The 26,180-nt window shown below is 40.7% G+C and overlaps 1 protein-coding gene across 1 annotated transcript; it reads right to left on the bottom strand.

The window, feature by feature from the left end:
• Nucleotides 1–267: 267 nt before the first annotated feature.
• Nucleotides 268–15,339, bottom strand: NOM1 (nucleolar protein with MIF4G domain 1; the record flags this gene model as incomplete). The annotated part of the gene is made up of 11 exons (XM_082281828.1): nt 268–1,852; nt 2,732–2,841; nt 3,552–3,683; nt 4,050–4,182; nt 7,888–8,009; nt 8,599–8,766; nt 9,539–9,649; nt 10,174–10,497; nt 12,283–12,478; nt 13,401–13,525; nt 14,335–15,339. 11 exons carry the CDS (start codon nt 15,337–15,339, stop codon nt 1,675–1,677), a joined length of 2,604 nt encoding a protein of 867 aa, XP_082137954.1. The 3' UTR covers nt 268–1,674.
• Between the last annotated feature and the right edge of the window lie 10,841 nt (nt 15,340–26,180).

The raw sequence follows: 26,180 nt of genomic DNA, 5'->3' as shown, positions 1-26,180 counted from the left end.
AAGTGCCTTGGTTTGGGAGACAGGTGTCTGCTAAGGAAGGCAGGAGCCTCCCGTGGAATGGAAAATGTAACCCCCTTCCCTCTGAATTATTCTAATTTTGAAATTAAGGGGCTTTCAGGCAATTATATGAGAAATAGGAATAACAGTTCTTTACTAGTATATATAACAAGGCAATAATACAGAAACACTGCCTTAACCTGCCAGAGTCAGGATACAACCTGACACCCTGTCAGGCAGGGTGGTGGCACCAGTCCCATCAAGGGGTGGCTGCACTCCTCTTGGGGTGACAGATGTGGTTCTGTTGAAGCAGGGATCCTGTAGAAGGGTCTGGTCTTCCTCTGAAGGTCCAGCCGTGGTTATGTAGTTCTTGTCCTCTGGGAATCCAGTAGGTAAGGGCTGACTGTGGTGTTCCAAACCTCAGATTATAGCCAGGTAGGAATGCTCGGCTCCTCCCCCTGGGCGGGGCATCTCACAGTGGGATGATGTAATTCTGTAAGTCATGCAGTGAGGCTGGATGGCCCATTAACAGAAGATATCCCCCAGAGGGAGTTATCAGGGATGTGTCATGGAAGAGACAAAGAACACTGCCCCACCTGGTTTCAACAGATGGTGATGGAATACATACTTTTGGTTACATCTTACATTGTAACCTAAGACAGCAAGCCTGGCTACAGAAATAAGGCTGACAACTCCAACACAGGTAGATCACAGATGCACATTGCAGATGAGAAAGCACTTCCCCCCTCCACCCAGTTTAAGGTCATTCCCTTCCTGCCAGGCCAGCCAGAGTAAAGCTAACACAAACACCAAAGCATTTAGAAAAACAGCAGTTTAATGTGTAGTGGTGAGGCGACAAAAGAAACAAACCATTAAAAGAGCGTCACAGAAAGAAATGTGCCTATTTTTTTTTAAGCATCCAAATGAAAAATGTGAGCAAACTCTTAAGGGAGGTATTCTCACCTTAAAAGACTCATATTGATGATATTGTTTATGTCTAGAAAAATCTGATTAACACAAGTGATTCGGCAACTCCAATTCTAAAGCTGTGAAAAACAGGCTAAAAAAGCCATAAAACTATGCTGTGATCTCTAAACCCTACATAATTGGGCAAAGACAGATCTTCAAGTTGCTTTGCTACAGCTTTGAATCCAACTGAAGATCTTTTCCTGACCCACAGTCAGGGAAACAATTCACAGAATTAGTGAATAACTTCTAACACTTTAAGAAAAAAGTTGATTTCTTCCCAAAACCGACTCACCAGTGCTTGTGCCATCTAGTGGCCCCTTTCTTCAGGTGAGTACCATGATCCCTCATTAAAAGCCTTTAGCTAAGGCAGTTTCTTTTATTATTTTAAATGAAAGGCTAGAATATGCAATGCAAAACACCGCTGCTGACAGAGTATCATAGAAGAGAAATCCACTGTCTTCTCCAGATACCAACCATCAGCATGAAGCACTTGTACTAAAAAGGGACTTGACAAAACTACATTTTCCCTTTCTTCAAAAAGGCCTTGTATCTCCTTAATTTAAACCTCTAACTAGCATGTAGAGCACAGTAACTGCTTATATTAAAAAATGGATCCTTTAGAGTAACACAGCTCTCCTCACTCTCAATTATTTAGGTCTGAAAGACCCCAGCTTGGTTTTTCTGTATGTTTTATTAGAAAAAACAGAACTATAGTTTCAGTTTGGGTTCTTTTGCCTCCAAAGCCTTGGTTGCTAGTTCCACTCTCTCTTTTAACAAGCTAGCTTCTTCAGCACTCTTTTGGGCTTGTGCATGTTTCAGTAAGAAGTGGGTAAGGAAGAGTTTCAACCCTTCCCGCAGCATTCCCAGTTTGGGGTTGTCAGATACCCTGTAAAGATACAGATCAAAAATATTATTTAGTCTGCTGCCGTTTCAGAAGTTGATTAATTTTATCATCTTCTTCAAAAAGGGCTGTAGAAAAAAGCCAACCTATAAAAGAAGTTTTATTGAAGAAGCTTTCAAATTACCAAGTCTACCTTGGTTTGGCAAACTGCCCAAACACTTGACATACAACTGGCCCTCAACAACAAAATGGAATAGTGCAGCCTCAGACTTACTTTATGTAAACAATTACATTACAGCAAAAACCAAAGCAAACACCGTGTTCAAGCTTCCTTTTGTTGCTGCATGACAGCTGAAACATCACCAACTAATTTTTTCTAACTTTATGTGACATTGCAAGTCTTATCCACTCAAGTCCTAAGCGTCTCTAAGGATGGAGATTTCCCAGACTGTCCAGACAACTCTGTTCCATATCAAAAAAAGGATTTTTCAGAGAATGTTGAAAAAAACCCCTATAAAAATACCCCAAACCTTTGCCTCATTAGTATCACTTTATTTTTCCTTCTTATGATACCTCTGAGCAATGACTGCTGGCAGAGCAAATCCCACTGCACACGGGTAATACAGCAATAAGGGAAACAGGCAATTACAGAACTCGGCTCATGAAACTCCTATGACCAAAATGATACACTGAATATCTGGAAGCCTTATTTTGTGTAACACCTCTTACAGTTGCATCTCTGTCAGAGCCTGTACCAACACACAAATGACACACTTCCCCCACTCAGCCAGGAGAGCTCACATTTTAAGGGATGGAGGGCTAATGTGTGGAAAAGGCACAGTGTAATTCCAAACAAAATTGGCAAACTTCTTATGTTAATTACTACTCAACAAGGGTTCTGTGGAGGTGTCAGTGATCACTTACCTCATAAAAACGTCAGTAAGTTCTTCCTCATCTGCTTTGGTTAACAGTGTGCTTAATACCTGTCGCAAGAAACGGACTTTGGGTTTGTCCAGTTCACTGAATTCAATTACCTGGCAGACAGAGAATGAGAATTAGATTAATTCAAGTATTTCAAACAGCCGGTCTTTTCTCCTAAATGAAGAGTTTTTAGCACACCAACTGGCCTCTGCATCTACTGAGCTTTGAGTTTAGCACAGAATAATTACCTGAGAATGCTGCCTGCAAAAGCCAATCAATAAGGAAAGCAAAAAGCCTTCTAAGGAATAGAAATCTACTTGTACCAGAATACCAGACGTAATTTCTCAATTAGATAAATACTTTGTAAGTACCTGGGACAATCCATTTAATTGCCTGTTTAATATAATTCAGTTATTCTTCTAATAGAATTATATGGACTCCCCATTCTGAAATCCAAGAAATCTACTCAGCACTTTCTTGTCTAATAAAAACAACATCAACTAAAAACCATAGCACAAAATCCACTGGCAAAGCCTGTTAATAAAGGGGCCTCAGTTCCAACTCTGGATACACTAAAGGAAATAATCTTACAACTGCTCTAGATAAAGAAATGTAGACTTTCTCTATGCCTGGGTCACTGCACATTCCCCTTTCCCAAAATGATAGCATAAACATAATCAATTGGAACAATTTCATAATTTTAAAACACGTTTGTCTTAGCATAATCAGCTAAAGTACCGGATAGGTAACACAGAAAATACACCTTCCATAGAACTAGCAAATGCAGGAAAAACAGAAGGATTTGAAAAGAAAACACACCTACCTTGAGAACTGAAAGTGGCAGTGATTTCGTCCTTATTAAGTGAGCCAGCAGTGACACCAAGTTGGAGATGGCAGCAGCTGACAGGTTTTCTAAACCTCTGATTTTGTCCCAAATACTAAACTGAAATGTCACCTGGGGGTCAAAGGCAAAAAAATAATCCTGCAAATCAAGTGCCTGTTTAAATGAATAACAATATAGCAAACCTTTTGACCTTCTATTCTTTATAAGCCCTCTGTTAATTAACAGAAATGCTTGATCAGACTGTTCCAATTATTTTAAAATGCATAAAACAGAAGAAGGAAAACCTTCAGCAGTAGTTATTTCATTTCCTATTCAGATCTGACCATGAGTATGCCTTACTGAATGCTTAGCTATACCAGCAGAATTTTTCCTGGGATCAAGACCTTAACAGGCCTGCACCCATTCTCAGGTATTCAGTAATGTCTTCCTAACCACAATTATGACACTAAACCAATGAAGCAACAGAATTGTTTTTACCTGAAATCGTCTCTCATATCCACAAAACTTGTTAGCCAAAAATGCATAGAAGGGGTTGAATGTCTTTTCCTGTAAGCAGCAGTAAAGGATGACATGAACTATTTCTCTCTCCTGCTGATCTTTCAGTCCAAGCCTAAAATGTAGCAAGAAAATGAGAATAATTTTGTAAGGAAAAACTTAGTGACACAAAGTAAGAGCTACAGTCAACATCTGAGAGCAGTACTTTAAAACCCCTCCAAACATCACATTAGATTTTACTTGTTACAAAGTACCTATGAAGTCTTTAAAACTTGTAGTGTCCAACCTTTAAGAGTGTTGGCTAAATGAGTATCCTGGTATGGCACTGTGGAAATGCTGAAGCATTATGGATGTTAAAGGAGTAGATGCAAAGGCAAGACCTAAAGAGACAGAAGTGGAATGATAAAAGTATTATTGCCCAGGGAAGGAAAGGTATCCCACTCCATGTTTGTAGCTCTCCATGGACAGAAGAGAGGGCACAGAGGTACCAGCAGTAGAACTGCACCCATGGTTACCACTACCAGGGTTAAACAGTGAAACAAAGGCTAAAAAGTGAAACAAGAACTGTAGGGTCCCATTGTGATTATCTCATGCTTGTACTTATGGTCATGGGAGGAAATCCAGCCTTTGGATCAGTGTAAGCCTATTCTGGAGAAACATTTCCAGGACCCTTCACTTGTGTGGTACTTAGTACAGATAAGAAAATATTCTAAGATGTTTTTCTTACTTGGTGATATGAATTTTTTAATCTCTGGGTCAAATCCACGCTACGTGATACTTGAAATTCATTTTTGTTTGATAGTAGCCTAAGAGAGTACAGTCAGTGATTTCACAGCATCTTAAAAAAGCCTGAAGAAAACAAGATCTACAAGTACTTATGTTGGAGGCCCCAGTATGAAGGCCAAGGACTGAGCAGCTTTCCCACTCCAACCAGTCTAGCTGACCAGTCTAAAAGAGGGCTGAGACACTCTGGCAGGGAGCAGTAACTAACTCACAGTGTACCTGTCTGTGGGTAGTATGACTTAACTTCCTAATGCTGCCAAGTGTTTGGCAGCATTAAAACCAATTAAAATGAAAAATGCATCATATTAGAATCTGAAAAATATCAAACAAAATTCTTCTCATTGCTTCAAGTTCAAGTTTCACAGGGCATTAGTACAACTCAAGAGTACTTTCTAACCAAGTCTGACTCCATTGGAACTTGCCCTACTGTCGGTAGGGTAGCTGGCCATCACCTGATGCCAATATCCCTCCTTTGTACACACCTCCAGACATCTGCATTGCATGTGACCACAGACACAACAGGTGAACAGAGAAAACACTGCTGTTCAGCCCAAACTCCCCAGAATTTAAAATTTTACAGTAGGAAAATCTGGGATGATTTCTAGGCTGATTGCTAACGAGCAGTGAAAATTCAGAAGTCTGCACTTCCAAAGGGGTCAGTACTATAAGTGCTGTGTCTGTGTCATAATCCATCTGCTCTCCCATCAGCCAAGTTCCATCTGATTTCAGAGCAACAAAAGGTTTTTTCACAAGTACATAGGTTTTCAGCCATCAGATTTGCATTTAATAGATGACTTGGGAAGTTACGCTGCAATCACTAGTTTAGCACACTCTCCTTTTACTTGTTGATCATCACGCCTATCATGACTTGCTTATTTAGGAAATACTCATGTTGCCAGAGTCGTAACCAAGTGACAACACTTGGATATAAATACATATATATACATATATTTGTTCTTCGCAGAACTAGAATTCCTAAACATCTAAAATTTAACAGTCTGGACTATCTTTCACTGCTGAGCTTCACCACAAAACTGTATAGATTTCATAAGCCTGATATTCTTTGATAAAGAATGTGCAACCACCTCACTGATTCAATTATTCATGAGTTACAGTATTCCCATGGACTTGTGTATCATGATCCTGCTGTAAATGGGATAACTGCCTCTGAAGTAGGTTATTTATCACCAGCAGAAGCCTGCCTCCAAGTAGGTTAGTTATCATCAGCTGAAGCCCAGGATTACCACTGCCTTTAGATTAAAAATAGCAACTGTTGAATCCCCTTTTAAAAGTCAGTACAAATTATATTAGTAGATACAATCACTTTGGTAGACACTTGTTATCCTTAGTTATACATCTCACTCCAGTAGGATAGCTGAGCCTTTTATGAGTGTCTCAGTATTTTCTGAGATGGAAAGTTTCTCAAATTCTTTATCTCTACAAGATAACTTCAAAAATTGCCTCTCCATCAAACTTAAGCAGGATTCATTCTCTCTCCTGAGTGAAACTGGTTTGTGAAGGTGTGGCCTTTCAGCTGATGAAGAGGATCCAGTTGCACTCCCTCCTCTTTGTCACCTTGTCTCTTCACTGACACCTCTGCAATCACTGAGCCACTTCAGGGAGCTGCTCTGGCCTCAAACTAATTACTTTCATCTGCAGTAAGGAGGAAAGGAACTAGAAGAAATACAGCAGTCTGGATTTTAAATAGTTTAAATTATCCTTTAACCACATCTCAACTCTGCCACAGAACTAGCAGCAGATGAATCAACAAGAGCAGTTAAAATATTTCTTTATATGCTCTTCCTCATGAGACTGACATCAAACACATGAATACAAATTCCTATAAACTCAGGAACACATGTTCACACTGAAGTTAATTCCTTCACTGACAATTCTGTGTACTTTCCATTATACTCTGCCAGATGTGGGCAGATTTAAGAATTCCTCTCCCTGAGTTTGCCATATAAACATCAGCACCAACACACACCAGGGAGCCTGAAGAGAGATTTTCTGCCAAGCCTGTATGTATTCTGATTTGTGTACCAGCTTAAATAGCACAGATGAGAGTCAAGTCCAATTTGCAAATTGAGCTACCAGGTCTTGGCAAGAGCTGCAGCAGCAGCTAATTTCTTTTAATTGAACAGGCCATATTAAGATATTGGAATGACTCCATCACAGTCTTAAATCCAAGCTGTGTTTTGCAGAAGTGGCATTTAATCAAATATTAGTTGACTTTATTACAAAGTCTGTTTTGGTTTGGTAAGCAAATTAAATAATTGCATGCCATCCTGGTAAGACAATACCCTTGAGCTACAAGGCTGTGACAGAAAAGTTCAGACCTGATCTCTCCCCTCCCAGTTACTACAGACTTACAATGAATATTCTGACAAACACAAGGAATACCTCAGTTTGAGCTTTTTCCTGATCACATCTTCTTCAGAAGAGCTGCTTGTCAAGGGGTAAGGAAACTGGTCTTAATGGGAAGCAAACCCAAAGCTAATAAATTATGCAAGAGAGAAGGGGAGGTACTAGAACACTACCAGGTCATGAAAGTATGGGCAGAGATGGCTTAACAAGGTGGCAAGAAGTCAAAGAAGTGGCAGTAGTACAGAAATCACAGCAATCCAGCAACAAAACCACGAGATGTTCTAGAGGGGCTTCTGCTCTGCCCCTGTAAGGAAACAAGCCTGCAGCAGCCTTTCATCCACTCTGCTGGGATACACAGATGCAATGCAAAAAGACACAGGCTCCTTACATCAAAAGATGCTGCAAATCACAGTTATAGCCAGGAGTGACAGGAACAGGGGCTACTCCTTTCTCTGACTGCCAGTCAGTTCTGCCTGCCCACATTAATCCTTATACCAGGTTTCTGGTTCCCTTCTCCAACTCTTTTACTCTATGTGGATTCCTGGCTATGTACTTCTTTTAATTGTATTATCAACTAAATGCATTTAAGCTCAGACCAGAAATGCTGTATTTAAACCCATTTAATGATATTTTTAGTTCTGGGATGTCTTTTGTGCTAGTCTGTACTTACTTCAGAAGTTTTTCAAAGGCATCCATGAAGTCTTCACTTGTCATCAAGACACAAAAAATACTTCTCCTGATATCAGTGTTTATTCTCAGCTTACGAGCAAGTTCCATTATTTTTGAACTCACCTGAAAATAAAGTTATATGCTATTTTATTTATGTTTGCCTTACAAAAGCTATTTCTATACCTTAAATAACACCATCAATGAAGCTCTCCAGTAAACCATGAATCACCAATCCAAAGGTCCTGAGCTTTTGTCCAGAGGCACAGACATCATCGGGAGCTTTTTCAACTATGGAAATACATTTTAATCTACTTTAATTGTGCCAATTAATTTTAAGATGTGCTTTTCTATTGTAAGTAATTCACCATGACTATCTCACCACATTACTTTTGGAATCAGCTTGGATATATGCCACAGACAGACACCACAACCTGTCAGAATTCCTACTAGCAAATCCATTGTTAAGTCTCTTCTTTCACCTTAGCAATGCCACAGGATAAGAAAAAACAAGCTATGCCATATTTGTAGTAATAGCTCTTTTGAAGGAGATGAGTACAATGTTTTAAAAAAACCTAAGAGCAGAACTTAAAGTCCAAAATCTTGGTCTTACAAGGGCACATGAAGGTTTTTTTGGTGGGCTCTGAAATGAACTTAATGACATGTATCAAATATCTTCAGATCACAAACACTTAGACTTAAAATTTGGATTTACCTTTCCTACGTGCAGCTTTTGCTGAGCCTGGCTTTTTGTATCACTGATCATTGGTGCTCCACTCCAGGATGACCCTACGATCCACCAGCGACCAACCTGGTCAGCACTGAGGAGAGACTCCAGGGACACACGGAGCTGAGTGTCTTTTCCTGAACCACTGCTGTGAATCTTGAATAACAAAACAAAAGTAAAAACCAACACAAAAGCTTTTACTTGAAACTTTTTTTCTTTTCTTACAGAAAACAACAAATACTTTAGTTATTAAAAATGATTTTTAAACAAAAACTTTAAACATACAAGTTCGTATCTCCATAAAGGTCTTCCCATGTTTCCTCCCCAACCTTTGTTTCAATCAGCAACCTAAAAAGAATTTTCAATTTTCCACATGCTGTAATTTTTTAAATGCATAAAGTTGCATAAATCTACATGTAGAAGCTCTTGGGTTTTTTATTTGAAAAAAGAGATAAAAATCTAAAAAGTAGACATCCTCCAATCACGAAGTTTGATTAGAATTCAGATGATGCTGACATTGCAGCATCTTACAATCTGGTCATGATTTTCCTTTTGAACACTTGTGATTACATACAAAGATAACAAACTGCCTTATGTATTGTACAGTTCAAATAAAAATTTTAAACCCTGTGAACAAAGAACAAACTTTCAACAAAAGAGTCTAGAAGTGTACCAGGAGGACTACAAAAATTTAAGAGAGGAAATCCTACAGAACTAGGTTATCTAGCTTATTCTGATATGCACATCCTGCACTGATAAATTACTTTCACCCCTTTTATACTGGGTTGTTCTAGACAAACCGCCCTCTCTGTCAAAAAAAAAAAAAAAACAAAGAAAACAAAAAACCCCCAGGAAAGCTGACATCCAATACAAATAATTACTCCTGCATTAAGAAGAACAAGGCTACACCTGCCAAGAAAGTTCTCACCAGCGCTCTCTGCAATTTGCGGAGTCTTTCCACTGGTTCGGGATCATAACCAGGAATCTTACGCATGTCATTGTTCCTAAGTGCCAGCATAGTCTCCAGCATAAAACGAACCTATTGGGAAAAGAAAGAGTTCTGTAGATTATGTGCTGTGGGTTTATTATATAAAGTAGAAGAGCGTACCTTGAAATTACTATTCTGTGAGAATAAGCAGCTCAGCTGGCTATATACATCAAAATTTAAATACAACATGTTTACTTTAACCCCTATTATATTAATTTGTGTTCAAGTTTACTTTAACCCCTTTTATACTAATTTGTGTACAAGCTTCATCTGCTAAACACCATGCCTCAGTGACCATTTTTTGAAGGGCACAAAGTATCATGAAACAGAAAATCTGTCCATTGCATAAGATACAAACCAGTCCTGTCTCACCCATCAGAAGCATTTTGGTCTCTGTGTACTAAGAACTAACGGAGAAAGACAAACAAGAAGAATGCAAGTAACTCAATATCACACTAATAGTAATTTATAAGCTAAACAGAATGTAGCAGAAAATGTTTCTGTAAATTAAACTATGTATCCAAGTACTTATTACAGTCTGTTGAGAATATAAAATCTTTAAAACAAACACATACCCTAGTCTGATCCTGGAATTTCTTCTCTGCTGTGCTTGCTTTCCTCTGAGCTTCAGTGATCAGTTCCTTCAAAGCCAATGCATCATCTTTTCTTAAGGAAAAGCCCACATTTTTCAGAAGAAACAAAATCAGCTCAATCTCTTTTTCAGTGAAAGTACTAACAAGCTTTTTCAGAATATCAAAGATCAGCAGGCAATGAACCACATGGAAGTTGTACAGATGAGCAATCAAGGCAAGCAGATTTTCACATTCTTTCCCTTCAGCATCACTTTTACAGAGTTCATCAAATTTCTTCACCACGGCTTCCAAAAAGTGAGCACCGACCTGGCAACAATTCCATTAAGGGGAAAAAAAAAAGAAAAAAAAAATCCAGCCATTAACTGTAAGTAGATTTTACAGATGTCTGTAAAACATTCATTTTTGGGTCTCTGCCACTATTAATTTTAAAGAAATACTGTTGCTTCTCTTAACCAATATGGATGTTCGACATTTACATACACAAATATTTAAGAGGTGTGACGTTTTTGTAGAAGTCTATGTCATTTACACCTCATATATGACATCCAGTTGCCTTTTAAAGCCTGTGCAAGAAAAACAAGCATTATGAACCTACAGTACACATTTACATAATTTTCATGGACACATATTAGCATCTTTCCAGCTGTCAGGCTAGCATGCTGTTACTGCTAGTCATTCATCCAGGAAAAGCAGCATGTCAAAAACCAAAATCATTGCTGAGTTTGGCACCCCAGAACAAAATCCTTGACAGGAGGATAAAAAAATAATATTGTGAAAAAAATCCCCAAAATACCAAGTTTTCACAGTTGTTGAGCATGAGCTTAAGCTGCTTTTGAAATGGGGATAATTCTTAAATGTTTGTCAGTGGTACAGCTGGGAAAAGAAATTTTGGAATATATTTACTTCTGAAGAGAGAACTGATGCTAAAGGCTGGGATTAGAAAGCCTACCAAAATACAGGGAGACAATGAATACACTGCTGCTAAATAAACCTCTCACCCATTATTACTGTGCTAAAATATGCTGTTCTTAAGGAAACCAGAAGTCCCAGCAGCAGTACTGACTTGCTTTACAGGCCTTGACCATCTTAAGTGTTAACTATCCAGTGGCTGCACAAATTTATAAACAGAGCCCAACTCCTGCATTGCTCAACCTAATCTTCAGTGCAGCTGTACTATCACTCGTTCATGTAATGCACATTGTATATTTATTTTACAGAAACATTATATTTGCAGTCAGAACTGCCTTTCAAGCACAAAGAGGGACAAAAAAAACATTTAATGCCAAGGCTACACGGAGAAAGCTGCTGTAATTGCATCCATCTGATATTTAATATGGTTTCAGAGCCAGCATTCAGGCCACTGTATGACAAACTGAAAAACTTGCATTAATACATCTTTTGCACTGAGACGTGGCGGGGGGAAAAAAAGAGTAATCTAACAGGAACATACTGCTGAAAAAACTGTTTCCTGACAGACATTTCACTGAAATTAGCTAAAATCTTCCCTTTGACATCAGTAGCTTCAGCATCAGCTTAAGTGAGAGATTTTATCTCACTCATCAGGCTTAAAAACACAACACAAAATCTCCTCAAAAAATTGCCATGCTTTTTAAAGTTTTTATTATTCCATGTTATAACTACTTAATTCCACTGATGATTTGCATGATTTGCTTAGAAAATCTGTAAAAGGATTTCTGTAATTGTAACACTTTTCTTATCTGGATACACATGATTCAAACAATACCCTCATGTATCCATGAGAACAGAAATGGATTAGTGCAACTAAAGGGAAGAGAAGCTGAAGGTTAAAAATTTTTGATTACTGGGGGCAGAAAGATTTTGATGAAAAAATGATGGTTTTATAACTGACCAGTGGTAACTCATGGAGGAAATAAAATCAGATAAAGCAACAGATTTAGACCCTTTCACCTGTGGAAGCCTTGCAAATAAGCCACAAAACACTGATGAAACTCAACTAAAGATGCTTGTTAGTGACACACAATTAAAAATCACAAGGCAATTCAAAAAAACAAGGAAAACACTCTACAGTATCTATTATTATACAAAGTTTGTCCCAAGCACAAGAATTACCTCAATTCCTACATTATGATGAAGGATGCTAACCAGAAGGACGTGCTCCATCATCAGTCTTGCAGGCATGGCAACTGCAGTAACACAGGCATTTATGAGAATGTCTGTCAGAGTGTCATTCATGTCCTTTCTGCTGTTGGCCATGTAGAGCTCTTCCATCTGTCCACTGATGGAGGACAAATTTGGTTCACTCAGCCTATGGAGAAACAAATTCCAGTGTTCACTCTTTCTTCTCCTTACACAGTTTTGAGTTCACCTAACAAACAACTATTCTTTTTAGAGAAACTAGTTTGACTTCAGAAGAAAAGATTGAAGATTGACAAGATGACTGTAAGGGACCTTTTGTATTTTTCCTGTGTTTACTAAACTAAAAAAGTACAGTGCATTTAATTACAAAAGTAATTTTTTACAAAAAAACCCACTACTTGTAAAAACACATTAGCAGCAGTATTTACAAAGCACTGTCAATCTGCTTACTGTCACACTGAACAAATTTCTCAAGAAAACAGACTGGTTTTAGCAGTTTTAACTATGGCACATCGCAGTCTTTGAAGAAATTAAGTATGAAAGTAATTCATACTTTAACCATACGGTATATCAAATTTCTGACTGAACAAACTCTAGTCTGCGTTTTACAGGTAATGGATGAAAATTGCCAATAGATTTCTTATTTAAAAACCACTCTAAAATTGAAATGAATGTTAATTACTTTTTCTATTCTTCAGTACTTCAATATATGAAGGGTTGCTCCTTCTCAGTTGTAGTGTTGGAAAAATTTAATTCAAAAAAACCTTAGACAACCCAAAACTTGTTTTCTTGTGAGGTTTTTTATAAGCATACTCCAACTGACACTTAGTAATTATAACTAGCACTTGCAGGCAACTGCTGTGTGGAATTCAGCCCAATCTTAAATTTATTTTCTAGATTTTTCAACACTATAATGACTAACTTTGAAGAATTTATACCAATAAAGATAATTATTCTTAACAATAGTAGACATGATTGCCAACTTAAAATCAGCTTGTGAAGAGAAAAGTCACATCTTTGCCACCTGGGCTTGAATGATGAGCATTGTCACATTGATCTAGAAAGATTAATGACTTTCCTTATTACATTACCTATTAATGAGGCCATTGACCATTTTCTTCAGTCTTCCCAATTCTTCTCTTTTCTTGTCATCTACTGTCTCCTGAGCTTTCCTTATTTGAGGAGGAACATACTTTGTAACACTGTGATTATCACTCTTACCAGAAAAAGAAGGAAACAAGGTATCAGATGAGACCAGTATCTTAAATACTTGAACACAAATATACATCTCTATTTAAGATTAAAATACCAAACTTTTAGTTAAGGATATATCTTACCATGTAATAATCAATGTCAAAGGAACAACATGCAGAAAAGAAGCAGGCAAAAAAGGTAACCCTTTAAAACAAACTTGACAGCAGCAAAGCCCCTCTTCCCTATACATGAAATTTTCTTTAAGTTATGGTCATTAAAATCTGACATCTTAGGTCCTGGGTTTACTCAAGTTTTATCAGCGACACTTTAAGTTTAGGCCCATGAGGGCTAAATGACCTGTATGACATCCTCTCCTCCACCCATTCAACAAGACCTAATACTGGCAGAACCTCTGAGATCGTTCAGAAAGTAACATTTCAGTGTGTAACCGCTGCTAATTTCAACACAAGCTCTCTTTACGGAAGGGTTAATCGTATTCTTGCACTCAAAACGCCAGGGCAATTCCTTTTTTTTTGCAGATTTCACACATATAGAGCTCCCACACGCCTTGTGTTGGAGGGTATTACCTGCCACCAGCAAGACTCGGGAACTCTCCCCTCTATGCCTAACAAGTGTCCCTAGGACCTGGCAGACCCCTCAAGTCAACACCGTCGCTGGGCCCGGCTGTTTTGAACCAGGACAACACTCCACATGGCCCAAATGGACAGCAAACACCCGGGCTTAACAGCGGCGATGCAACTCTGCTTTATCTTCAGGTTGCGGGACGTGCTTTGGGAAGCAGGTCTGTGCTATCTGAGGAGAACATCCTACCTCTGCCTCCTCCTCCTCCTCGCTCGAGGGCTCGCTGGCCTCTGGCACCCCGCCGTCCTCGGGGGACGAGCTCTCGCTCTCCCAATGTCCTTCCACGTCATCCGCCTCGGAGGGGTCCGAGGCGTCTTCCTGAGCTTCCTCGTCCTCACCATCCTCCTCGTCCTCATCATCCTCCTCGTCCTCACCATCCTCCTCGTCCTCACCATCCTCCTCGTCCTCACCATCCTCCTTCTTCCTTGGCGGGCGCTCCCGCGGCCCCGGCTGGGTCTCCTCCTGCTCCTCCTCGTCGCTGCTCTCGCACAGCTGGCTGAGCCCGGCCCGTGTGCCCAGCGCTCCCAGCACGTATCCCAACCCGTCCCGCAGGAAGCTCTGCGGCACCCGCTCGGCCGCGGAACCTTCCTGATTCTTGCGCCGCTTCCCGAGCCCCAGCTGCCGCTCCAGCCGCCGGATCTCCTTCTCCTCCTCCTCGTTGGCCTCCAGCAGGGCCCGTTTCCGCGCCGAGGTGGCTGCGGCGGCCGAGGGGGCCTCGAGGGCTGCCGATGTCTGTGCCGACACCGGCCTGGGCCGCTGCTTCCCAGCGGCGGGCGAAGCCGGGGCTCCGAGGCGAGCGGCGGGAGCGGGCTTGGCCGGAGCGGGCTTGGCCGGGGCGGGCTTGGCCGGGGTGGGCTTGGCCGGGGTGGGCTTGGCCGGGGTGGGCTTGGCCGGAGCGGGCTTGGCCGGAGCGGGCTTGGCCGGGGCGCTGGGAACCTCCACCAGCTCCCCGCGTTGGAGTCGGCGGCGGCGGCTCCGCTTGAGCCTGCGCTTCTCCTTCCTGGCGTCCCGGCGGCTCCTGCGGCTCTGCCTCCCCGAGTCTTTCAGCAGGGCGAGCGGCGGCTGGCCTCCGGCCGCCTGCACATAGTCCTGCACCGCCTGCCGCAGCCGATCCAGTTTCCCACCGCGGCGGGCGCGGGCGGCCGCCCCCCGCTTCATCCCGCCCGCGGCCACACCGCGCCTGGGCGCCGCCATCTTGGAGAGGGGCCGGGCGGCCGCTTCCGCCGCGCTGCCGCCATGGCGGGCACAGCGCCCCCTGCTGGGCGCTGGCGGCTCCAGCTCTGAGGGGGCGGGGTTCTTGAGCGCCGCGCCAAAGGCTCTCTGTCCGTAGAGATGCCGTCGTTTGTGCGTATGTATTTTAGAATCACGGAATAACGGAATGAATTAGGTTGGAAAAGACCTCTTAAATCATGGAGTCCAACCTATGACCGAACACCATCACGGCAACTAGACCGTGGCATTAAGTGCCACGTACAGTCCTTTCTTAAACACCTCCAGGGACCGGGATTCCACCACCTCCCTGGGCAGCCCATTCCAGTCACCCTTTCTGTGAAGAAATTTCTCCTAATGTCCAATCTGAACATCCTCTGGTGCAGTTTGAGGCTGCGTCCTCTCATCCTGTCACTTGCTACCTGGGAGAAGAGCCCGACCCCCACCTGGCTACACCCTCCTTTCAGGAGGTTGTAGAGGGTGGTAAGGTCTCCCCTGAGCCTCCTCCAGGCTAAACAACACCGTTTTCCTCATCTGTTGCTTATAAGACATGCTACGGACTCTTCAGCACCTCCATTGTCCCTTTCTGGACATGCTCCAGAAAGAAAATGCAAGGCTTGTCTGTCTTCTTATGCCAGGGACTGGAACAATTTGTCCTTCACACCCTGGCTGTGATCACAAGGCTCCCATGGGGCATGAGGCTCTTGCTGATGCCTCTTGAGGAGCCGAGGGACACCAGCCCCTGGCCTCTCCTCCACCTGCCAAGACCCGCATTTTAAGCCCCTTCCAACCCTGCCAAGCTCAGGTGTCTCTTCCTGAGTGTGCCAGCGCCAACATCCACGGCCATGTCCTTCTGTAGAGGAACTTGGGGGTGCTGATGGATGACAAGCAGTCCCTGAGTCAGCAGTGTGTCCTTGTGGCCAAGAAGGCCTTGGGATCCTTGAATGCATTCGGAAGAGCATTGCCAGCAGGTCAGGGAGGTGATCCTGCCTCTCTATTCAGCCTTTGTGACGCACAGCTGGAGTGCTGTGTGCAGTTCTGGGCTCCTCAGTACAAGAGAGACATGGAGCTCCTGGGGCAAGTCCAGTGGAGGGTACAAAGAGGATTGAGGGACTGGAGCATCTGTTTTATGAGAACAGGCTGAGGGAGCAGGGCCTGTTCAGCCTCTAGAAGAGAAGACTGAGAGGGGACATCATTAATGTAAATAAATATCTATGGCAGGGTGCCAAGAGGATGAACCAGGCTCTTCTCAGTGGTACCAAACATTAGCACACGAGGCAGTGGGTAGAAACTGATGCACAGAAACTCCACCTAAACATGACGAAGAACTTTGTTGTGTGGGTGACCATGCACTGGAGCAGATTGCCTGGAGAAGATGTGGAGTCTGCATTACTGGAGGTATTTCAGAACCATCTGGATGCAATCCTGTGCCATGTACTCTGGGATGACCCTGCTTGAGCAGGAAGATTGGACCAGATGACCCACTGAGGTCTCTTCCAACCCGACCCATTCTGGGATTCTGTGACAGCTGCCAGCTTCTCTTGGGGCATTTCCACCCTCAGCAGTGTGCAGGGCAAGGTTGATGCCACTGCTGGGATCTGTGTACCTACCACAGGCACACATCTTCCTGGCTCTGCACAGCTGGTGACAGCTTGTCTGTCATCTATGTGATCAGGGGAAATTAATTGTCCCATGGCAGTTTGCTGCTGTCAGCAGGAAAACCAATCGGTTAGTCTTATTTTTAGTCTCTGCTGTGCTCTAGGCTTATGGAGCCTGCTGGGTGTGTGCCAGTCTTGTCTGGCAGATGCCTGGAGTTCCCCAAAACACTGAATTTTCCCAAGGTTCATTGAAAACTGGGTGGAGGAAAGAATTTCTTGGCTGAACAAAGAGCCTCAAGATGAGCTTAGGCCTTAGCAGACATGAGAAAAACAAATGAAAGCCAGGACACATGACCCAGTTTCAGAAAAAGGGTTGGTCTTGAACCTGCTGTGGGGACCAAATCCAGAGGAAGTCAGGTGTTACAGTGGGGATACTGCAACACGTGTATCAGACAAGGAGACCCGTGGAAAAGAAATATCTATGGACGGATTCTTGGTAGATGTTTCAGAGATGTTTATTTCTCCAGCCGCATGGCCGGGGCTCTGCCGAGGAACTGCTCAATCAGGGGACCCGAGGGTCCTTGCTGGGCAGGGGAACACAAAACAACCAGTGGGGAACGAGGCTGAGCAGGACCAGGGAAACCCCGTGTCTGTCCCCCCAGGGCCCCTCTCCCAGGGCTACATGGCAGGGGGAAGGGACCCCGACAGTCAGGTTTCTGTTTGTTTGTCATGGTACTCCTGACCTCTTTTGGACAATGAAGTACTGCATAGGACTTACATTTTACCTGAAAATTTAATATGGCTTTATTACCCAGAAGATTATTTTTGTCTTTCTATGCATGTTTCCATATTCTCTGATTACATCATATGTCCTAGATGACCCATGCCTCAGAAATTCAGCTTTCTCTAGGCTGATGCATAATGAATCTTTCATCCTCACTGACAAAATATGTTGCATTGATTTGTCAAGGCATTGCTTTGCTACATTTTAAACTATATATTATGTTGTAATTTATTGCCGGGCCACTCTTTATTCATGCACAGACAGCTCACATGCATTTTGCATCCTATTTAAAGATTTATTGATAATAGTAATCCAGCAGCATGTCAGAATGTAAGCTAAATACAGCTGAATATAATTTAAGAAAATATTAGGTGCTTTTAGAACTCTTTAAGATTTGCATCTTCCTTGTGTCTCATCATGTAATTTGTTATTCAGGGCAAGAGAGCTTTCCAATAATGGGAAATTTCATGTATCTTCAAAGAGAGAAAATGCTGATATTTGCCTTCTTCAATTATTCATGTCACAAAGCAAAATGTGAAGAGCATGTATTTTGTTGAACCCCATAATCTCAAACTGGGTGAAAATGGGCATGCTACTTTTGCAAAAAATATATGGATAGAAATATTATTACCTGGTTTTGAAGTAAAAATACTTTCAAAGAATTAAAACAATATTTCAGACAAAACATGAATATCACAGTCAAGAAAATGTAATATTTAAAGAAATATCAATCTGCTTAATAGACTAATCTAGCATTGAAATCTGGTGATGCCATATCAAAAGAAATACATTACAAGAAATATTTCAGATCCTATCCCAGAATATTGTGGCTTATTATTTTACATTTATCAATTTGGCTTCAAGTACCTGGTAAATACAGTCTTCTTAAGATCTAAAATGTGAATAAATTAGAAACTCCTGCCAAGGTCTCTTCCAACATTCCTGTGTTGTCTAAATACCAGAAAAGGGAGGAAATCCAGTTTCCATTTCTCAGATTTCACATTTAGATCTCTGCATCATGTGAGCATTACTTATCAAACAGGAATTCGGAATTGAGGGTACATTTCGTAATTGTCCTTTGTTTTGACAGTGATCCCACATCAGAGAACAAGCCATGAGGGTAGGCTTCACATTTGCAATGAAATTGAGCATAATGGCATGATTCACTGGAAATGAAAGTTCATATAGAATTGTTCCTTCCTGCTGAGATAATCTTTGTTAACAGATTTCCTTTCCTATTACTTTATTTTCATGGATTATTATTTCCCAACCCTTAGCAGAATGAGCAGAATACAATTCCTTTAGCTGCTTCTCTGCTATTGTCTCCTGATCACCTCCCACATGCCATGAAAATGTGCCTTTGTGACTACATAATGCACATAGGTATATTCTGGCTCTTTTGTAATTTGCAGCTATTGAGAATATTTATCACTACAGGAAATATCAAAGCAGCACCAGAAAGACTTTTAGACTGAGCTCAAAAGGGTTGCTCTTTGTTCTCATCAATGGAGAAAACAGCCCGATTAATGTAAGAACATGGCTTTAAATACAAAGCCTTTTTTGACTCTACAGACTAAAAGCTTCTTGCCAGAATGAATTTATTCCAAGCACTGAGAGCCTCAGAACAGTGCAAGTTGCTCTGCTATGAGTACCCAGCACAGCATCCATCTACTGGAGGTACTGCTTCTCCCCATGTCATACTGTCACCACTGGGATCAGCAGAACTGAAATTTGGTCTGCTGGGAAAGATTGTCTGCAGAAGGACAATTTTCTTCTGGAAAACATTTTCCAGAGTCTCAAGGCAGTACAAAGTTGCTGGCTCTTAAGATGTGTTTCAGCCCTACCTATTGAAGAAGGTATTGGCAGGTGAAGAAAGTGGTTTCCTTGGTGTTTTAAAGATACATCCCTGATGCTCAGAATCTTTTTTGGTTGTTGGTTCGTTGGTTTTTTTGTTTGCTTGGTTTTGGGTTCTTTGTTTGTTTTTGTTTTGGTGTTTTTTTTTTTTTTTTCCCAGGGTGTATGTGCTAAGTAATTCCTGCACTCTTGGTCTGTAGACAGCTTAGCCAGGCATGCTGAAAACTGACTACACAAAGAATCTAGAAAAATATCTGTTCTGGCACTTTCTCCCACATTTCCATCATCTTTGTACCTGACCTTGGGCTGGTCATTTATCTTCTCTCTGCTGCCTTTGTACAAAATGAGTCTCTTTCCATCATTCTGAGACTAAAGCCACACAAGTATATCCTCCTGTATCTCTAGGTTTGTCTGCTGAGGACATTCTCACCCACAGCACCTCCCCTTGAGGGGTAATTCCTGCTTCTTCTCTGTGGCTGCCCCAACAGATTTGCTGACCAAAAGCTGTTTGCTGAGTTTTTCATGTAATTGCTGTCTTTTAGTCCCTGAAATCAATGTCATTTCAGTCAGTGCTCACTGGTGATGCTCCTTAAAAGAGATCTACCATTATTTTAAGCTAATTTAAGCTGCTTGATTGAGACAAATTAGAAAGTAACCATGAGTATTTCATACGGGGATGTCTGTAGTTCTCCCCCTCCCCTCCAAAAAAGCAGCAGCTAAAAGTGGAAACCTCAGCTGGCAAAACTTGAGTAGGGAGAAGATGCGTATTCACTGATTTTGATCATCAATATCTTTTAGTTCATTGGAAGGAAGGAGTGGGTAGTAAAGGTTATTATTTAGATAAATGATCTGAAAGACAAGCATAAAAAAGACGGATATGGTGAGTGAAAGCAGAAATCCATTTCCCCAATCCATTAGCATTTTTAGTTTTAAACTACAGGGAGATTATCTAATACATGGCACAAGGTTGACTGAAAAAATGCAATCAGATTACTTTTTGCTATTAAAAGGAATAGGTAAATTGCAACTAAAATGAGATTTTAAATTAGTGTTTTGTGCACATCATAGTTTAAAAAAACCCCAGTTGTAAATCAGAATAACACCATTGGTCAATGTCCCACATTATGGCACTTTGCATTTTTCATACAAAATTTATATAATCAAAGCTTCTGTGCCAAGAATTGTCTCTATGGGAGACTTTGTGCTAAACACCAACCTTATCTAATGAACACTTGTGTTGTCATTTAGAAGGCAGTTTTCATCAAAAACCTGTAAATACATACCAAGGGATCCTTTTCTCTCTGTTCTTTCTCCTTTGTTGTTAATTACTTAGCTTTAACATACCAATTGTAATTCTGTTCCCAGAAGATCAGTCTTTATCAGCTATTTCTTTAATACTGACAAGGAAACTTTAGAAAAAGAATACTTAGGAGTACTCCAGAATAAGTACTTGGGAAGGCTTGAATTCAACAAACAAATTCCTTAAACTTAACATTTTTTACCCGTTTATTTATTTATAAAAGTGAGGACAGTGGCAAGAGTACATGTGGCCCTGACACAGGAGCAGTTGCAGCAGTAGCAGTGTGCAGTGCTGCTGTTCATCCCCCTGCTGGCACTGTCTCTTTGGTACATGGTGTAAAGTGATCATTTCCAGGGACAATCTCCAGCTGCTTTTTTAGCTCAGTGGGGTGCTCCTAGCTGTTAACAAAATTCTTACTGCATTTTTTCTGAGGCTTTTGCTAAACATGCAAAATATGATGTGTGTCTGAGCCAAATAAAACGAAGCATTTGGAGGCCTCTCCAGGGTGTCAGCAACCTTGTACTGAAACAATGATATCAATTCATACACATGGGCTGCCATTCTATATTTTAATCCCTGTTCTTATAAAGCATGATGTTATTATGTATAATATAGTATTGATTTAAGGTACAGTTCCTGATCTGGAGCTCTGCTTACATGACCATAAGCGGAGTGCAGCAGTGCAGCAGTGGACTGTGCCCGCCCCGTCTCTAGTTACTGACCCTTCTCTCAAAGTACTTTGAAATAGCCACACTGATCTAAGCCTGACAGACCATAGGGTTCTTCTCCCTCAGTTTAGACAGACATCTACAGCTGAGCCAGTCACCTTGATTTCTGTTTATAGTCAAACAGAGAGAAATAATGACTGTTAGAGAAAAAAACCTCATCTAATTCATCTTAGGCTTCTGCTTCAGGACAAGATGATCAGTGCCTTAGACTCCCTTAACCCAAGGTGAAAAGGCTGCCGTCCATGACTGGCTTAGCTGCAGGCAATGGCCTTGGAGATACCTCATTAGGTGACTCATGCAAAGGTCATGGCAGCAAAACAAAACCATACTCAAATGACCTTAAGTGACCTAGTGTTTACACAGTTTGTGTCTGGCAGTATCTGACACTGGATACCGCCCTAATCTAGTCCTTCACTTCATGACTTCCCTTTCAAGTGATTGCCATCTTTCAAACCTGCCGTTTTGCAGCTACTTTAGGTCAATCTGCCACGAATTTGTCCGGGTAATGCACTTCCCCATGTTAACACCAGGAGTCATGGCATAATGCATCAAATTCAAGATTTGATCACAATGAAACGAAAAAGTTTTTAAATTGGACTGGCTTAATTTTGATTCAACTACACAAAGAGGTAGCTAGCTGTGGGAAAGGGAAGAGAACGTCTTCCAGTTGCAGCGCAGAGCAAGATCACCCAAAATCAGTTATGAAACTACAGCATTAGCAGATTACAGAAATTACTGTGTCAGGGTTATTTCCCATGCTGTTTTAAAGGAAAATTCATTATTCAACAGCTACAGCTGGCCCTTCTGTTGCCCAGTCTGAAAAAGGTTTTGAAACACGGGTGAAAACAGGAACAATTACAAAACCCCTTTTTGTGTAACTACATTGTTTGTCATGAAAGGGCTTGTCTTCTTCGCTCTCCTGAATAATTTTCTAAAAAGCAAAGCATGCTAACAAGTAAGTTAATGTTAAGAATAAAGCCTACACAACTGTATGTGTGTGCTTAGGGAGCTGGCTGAGTCTGTACAGCTTGAATTTTTTTTCTTCAGTGGAAATTTCCTCCTTGTTTACTGGTGGCAAAGGTAAGAAATCTCTTTTTAGGACAACCCACATTTGTCTGGATGCACTTCCAGAATGGCAGTGTTAAGCTTACTGCATCCTATTCCTCTAAGAAATCATGGGAAAACGCACACTTAAAATGAGGCACATGTTAGTATCATTTAGAATTTTATGATTACAGAAATCAACTGAAGAGACAGTTTTATTCTTCATCTTATAATTGCAGTTGTAAATTCTTAACTACAGGTGTGATATTTTCATTTAGTGTTTAAATCCCCCCCGATGGGGGACTCCGGCAGGACCATAATGAAGAAGAAACAACAATAACAAGAATAAATAACTGTGCCCATGCTTCTAAGGCATGTCAAGATGTTGGTTTGAATTCTGAGCTCTTTAATTAGTCCTGAGTCCTGCACATGAGTGGTTCCAATTCTAAGACCTGTTACCTATGTGGTGACACTACTGCCTGGTTTTGAGCTCTGCAGATGAAAGAGGAAGCTTGAAAGGAAGAGAAGCATATCAGAAATTTGACCATATGTAATTTTTTCCCTTTTGTTTTTTCTCGGGGAGAAAATAGTGTTAATGCATATTAATGCAAGGCACTAGTAGTGATGATGATATCTGTCTACAGATGAGCTGCCCATATGCAAGACTTGTTTTCTTCTCCAGCATTCACAGAAGGAGAACAACACCGGCTATGTGATCTTAATGTTCCTTTTCTTGGTAAATTGATCGTGGCTTCTTTCTGTTTCAACTTTGGTATTGAAAGAAACTTGATCTACACAGGACCAAAGACCAGATGTAACTGAGTTTCAGTCCTGATGTAGTAACATCCTCGTTGTAGCCTTGGGCAGGTCACTTGATCTTTGAATTTTAAAGCTTCATATTTTGTTATGCAAATTAATTATAAAGATGTTGTGGTGTTAACTTGAGCCACATTAGTGGTGGCAGAACAGTTGAGATGTTCTTCATAAAGGGTGGTGAAGAGGAAGTTGTGCTAGGCAAGAAGTGTTATTAGAGATACATCTAAGTAGCAAAATTCAGATACTGAGCCTAATCTGGGTGTCCTAAAGATGAGAGAGCACCCAGATTTGGGGTTCGATATGACATTGACTATTTTTTAACTTCCAGGATCAAGCAGATGACCTGTTTTGTTAGAGTTGGAATTTCGTATTTTCCATGACTTTCACATGCCTAATTTCAATTGCTTTTTCCCATCAGCAGGAAAGGTCATTCTCATTAGGAGACAAATAACGCAAATTGGATGCATTCAATTTGCATGTGTGAATATGCGAATGAACACACTTCCCATTTTTCTTCCCAAGGACTGACCTCTCACTCGAACAAAATTTATTCTACTCTCAGCTGAAAGTGAACTTCTATACAATAAAGATGGCTGGGAGTCACAGGGCATCTGACATATTTTAGCTAATTGTGATTCCAGATATTTGATGGCAGACAGAAAACCAGTGGCTGGATTTCACAAGAATGAAAAATTAGAAGTCAGCCTAGATTCCAGTTTTTGTGTAGAAACAGAGGTGATTAAGTGAAATTATTAGACTTGTTCAAGGCCAACATCAAAAATAGTTTTAAAGACTCGTGTATAAGATTGATGTTATGAGCAGCCTCTTGATGCAGACTGGGAACATAGCCATGGAACAATCCCAACCTCCAGCAATAAGGAAGCAGATTCAAGGTCACTTGCAAGCTGAGATGCTTTATATAGCACATCTTAATGCTTGCTTACATTCTGGACTGACCAGGGGTTCTTGCAGTACCAAGGATTGTCCTTTTATTAGGTAATCACTATGAGTGATTATCAGATGAGAAAAACCTTGCCATCATTATCTGTGATGGACAATACACCATTATTCTGCAATAGAATTTAAAAGTATCACCACACTTTATTCTTTAGTAACTAGATTGAGTAAGGGTGTGATCCAGTATTACTCTCCAGTTCCTTCAAAAATAATTACGCACTAAAATTTGTAATACATCAAAAATTTAATTATGCTAAAAGTGCTTACTAATGTTTTGTTATTACTCTGTTTAATCTTGGCATCTGTATGCCATCCATTAATTTATTTCAGTAAAAACTATAGGTCACATTGTGGAATTCTTATTATATTTCTATGTAGTCAAAACTCCCATTTTTTCCCAGAGCATAGCTTAAGTCAACACATTGATTTGAGCTACATGACTTTGTGCATGCAGTGATGCATCTAACAAGGGAAGATAACTAAGATAATGATTTAGTTTGTGTATATTTCAGATTATCCATAATAATTTTTTCAGTTCATAACACTTTCACTTATTAGTTCTTGTATTATATTAAGCAGCCACTTAAATATTTCATCAGTTTTAAAATAAAGAATTTATTTGGGGCACAAACTTCAATGCCCCTCTTAAGGAAATAAAATATAAACTGCAAAATAAAATGATAAACTGAAGAGGCACTGCAAAATAAAATGATAAGATAAAGAGGCCCTCCAACAGTAATTAACCTATGTTTTTGTTTCATATATATAGTCACGCAAACTCACACGAAATAATTATATAAGCTGCTGCTTCTTTATAAAGGCAAAAATAATGTTTTCATAAAAGTCACTACACCATGATTTTGTAAAAAAAAAAGCTCATACCCATACTGTGCTTGAATTTAACTCAGCATACAAAATATGTAATTCGGCTCTTGTAAAGAAATTCTCTAGAGGACCCTACCCAATGCTCTCTTCTGTACAAGCTTATTTTAGTACTATGGGAGAGTAACTGTATTTTGGAGAACTTTAAATAAAAATAAGCACACACACCCCACATATAGCTTAATAAATACACAGACCCACACTATGTATAAGTATGCATGCAATATATAAATCATTCAATGATTTGAAAATGTACTCTTTAAAATCTACTGGGTGAGGGAATCTTTGAACAAACTCTTAAAAAACATGCAATAAACTTGTCCTGCTGGCACTCTGCATACGTATTTCTTCTGCTGTATGCCCAGGGCAAGAAGAACTGTCTGAAAATTGTTGGTCTGTAGTTATATCTTGACTCATAAATCCTTTAGGAGGACTGTGATTACAGAGCAAAAGGACAATATAGTTTCTCACATTTTCTATCACTCTCAGTACTACATTAGCCAAACAGAAAAACATATTTGTGATTGCTTTGAGTGTACACTGTAGCTCACAAGCATTTCTCTCTGCAACAGTGGTGGATGGAGTAGCTCCTTCTGTTGTGTGAACGCAGAATGAACTGGCTCAGAGAATTAATCCTGATAAAACTTTTTATTTTTGCTCAGTTATTTTCCCCAGGTCTGACCAGCCATGTGTGGCTGTGTCAGTGCTGCTGACAGGCAGTGGGAATAAACTGAACAAGAATGGAGCTGGACAGGATCAGCACTACAGCCCAAAAAGTACTTGCTCGAGTACTTTTACAAAGTGCTCAAATGAAAACCTCACTTGAGTTTTTCAGAGGTTCTATGGAGATTATTAGCCTGCAG

This window comes from Coloeus monedula (assembly GCF_965178545.1).
Source record: "Coloeus monedula genome assembly, chromosome: 1".
NCBI classification, from domain to species: Eukaryota; Metazoa; Chordata; class Aves; order Passeriformes; family Corvidae; genus Coloeus; species Coloeus monedula.
Note: the sequence above shows the minus strand (reverse complement) of the source record. Positions and strands in the feature narration are given on the sequence as shown.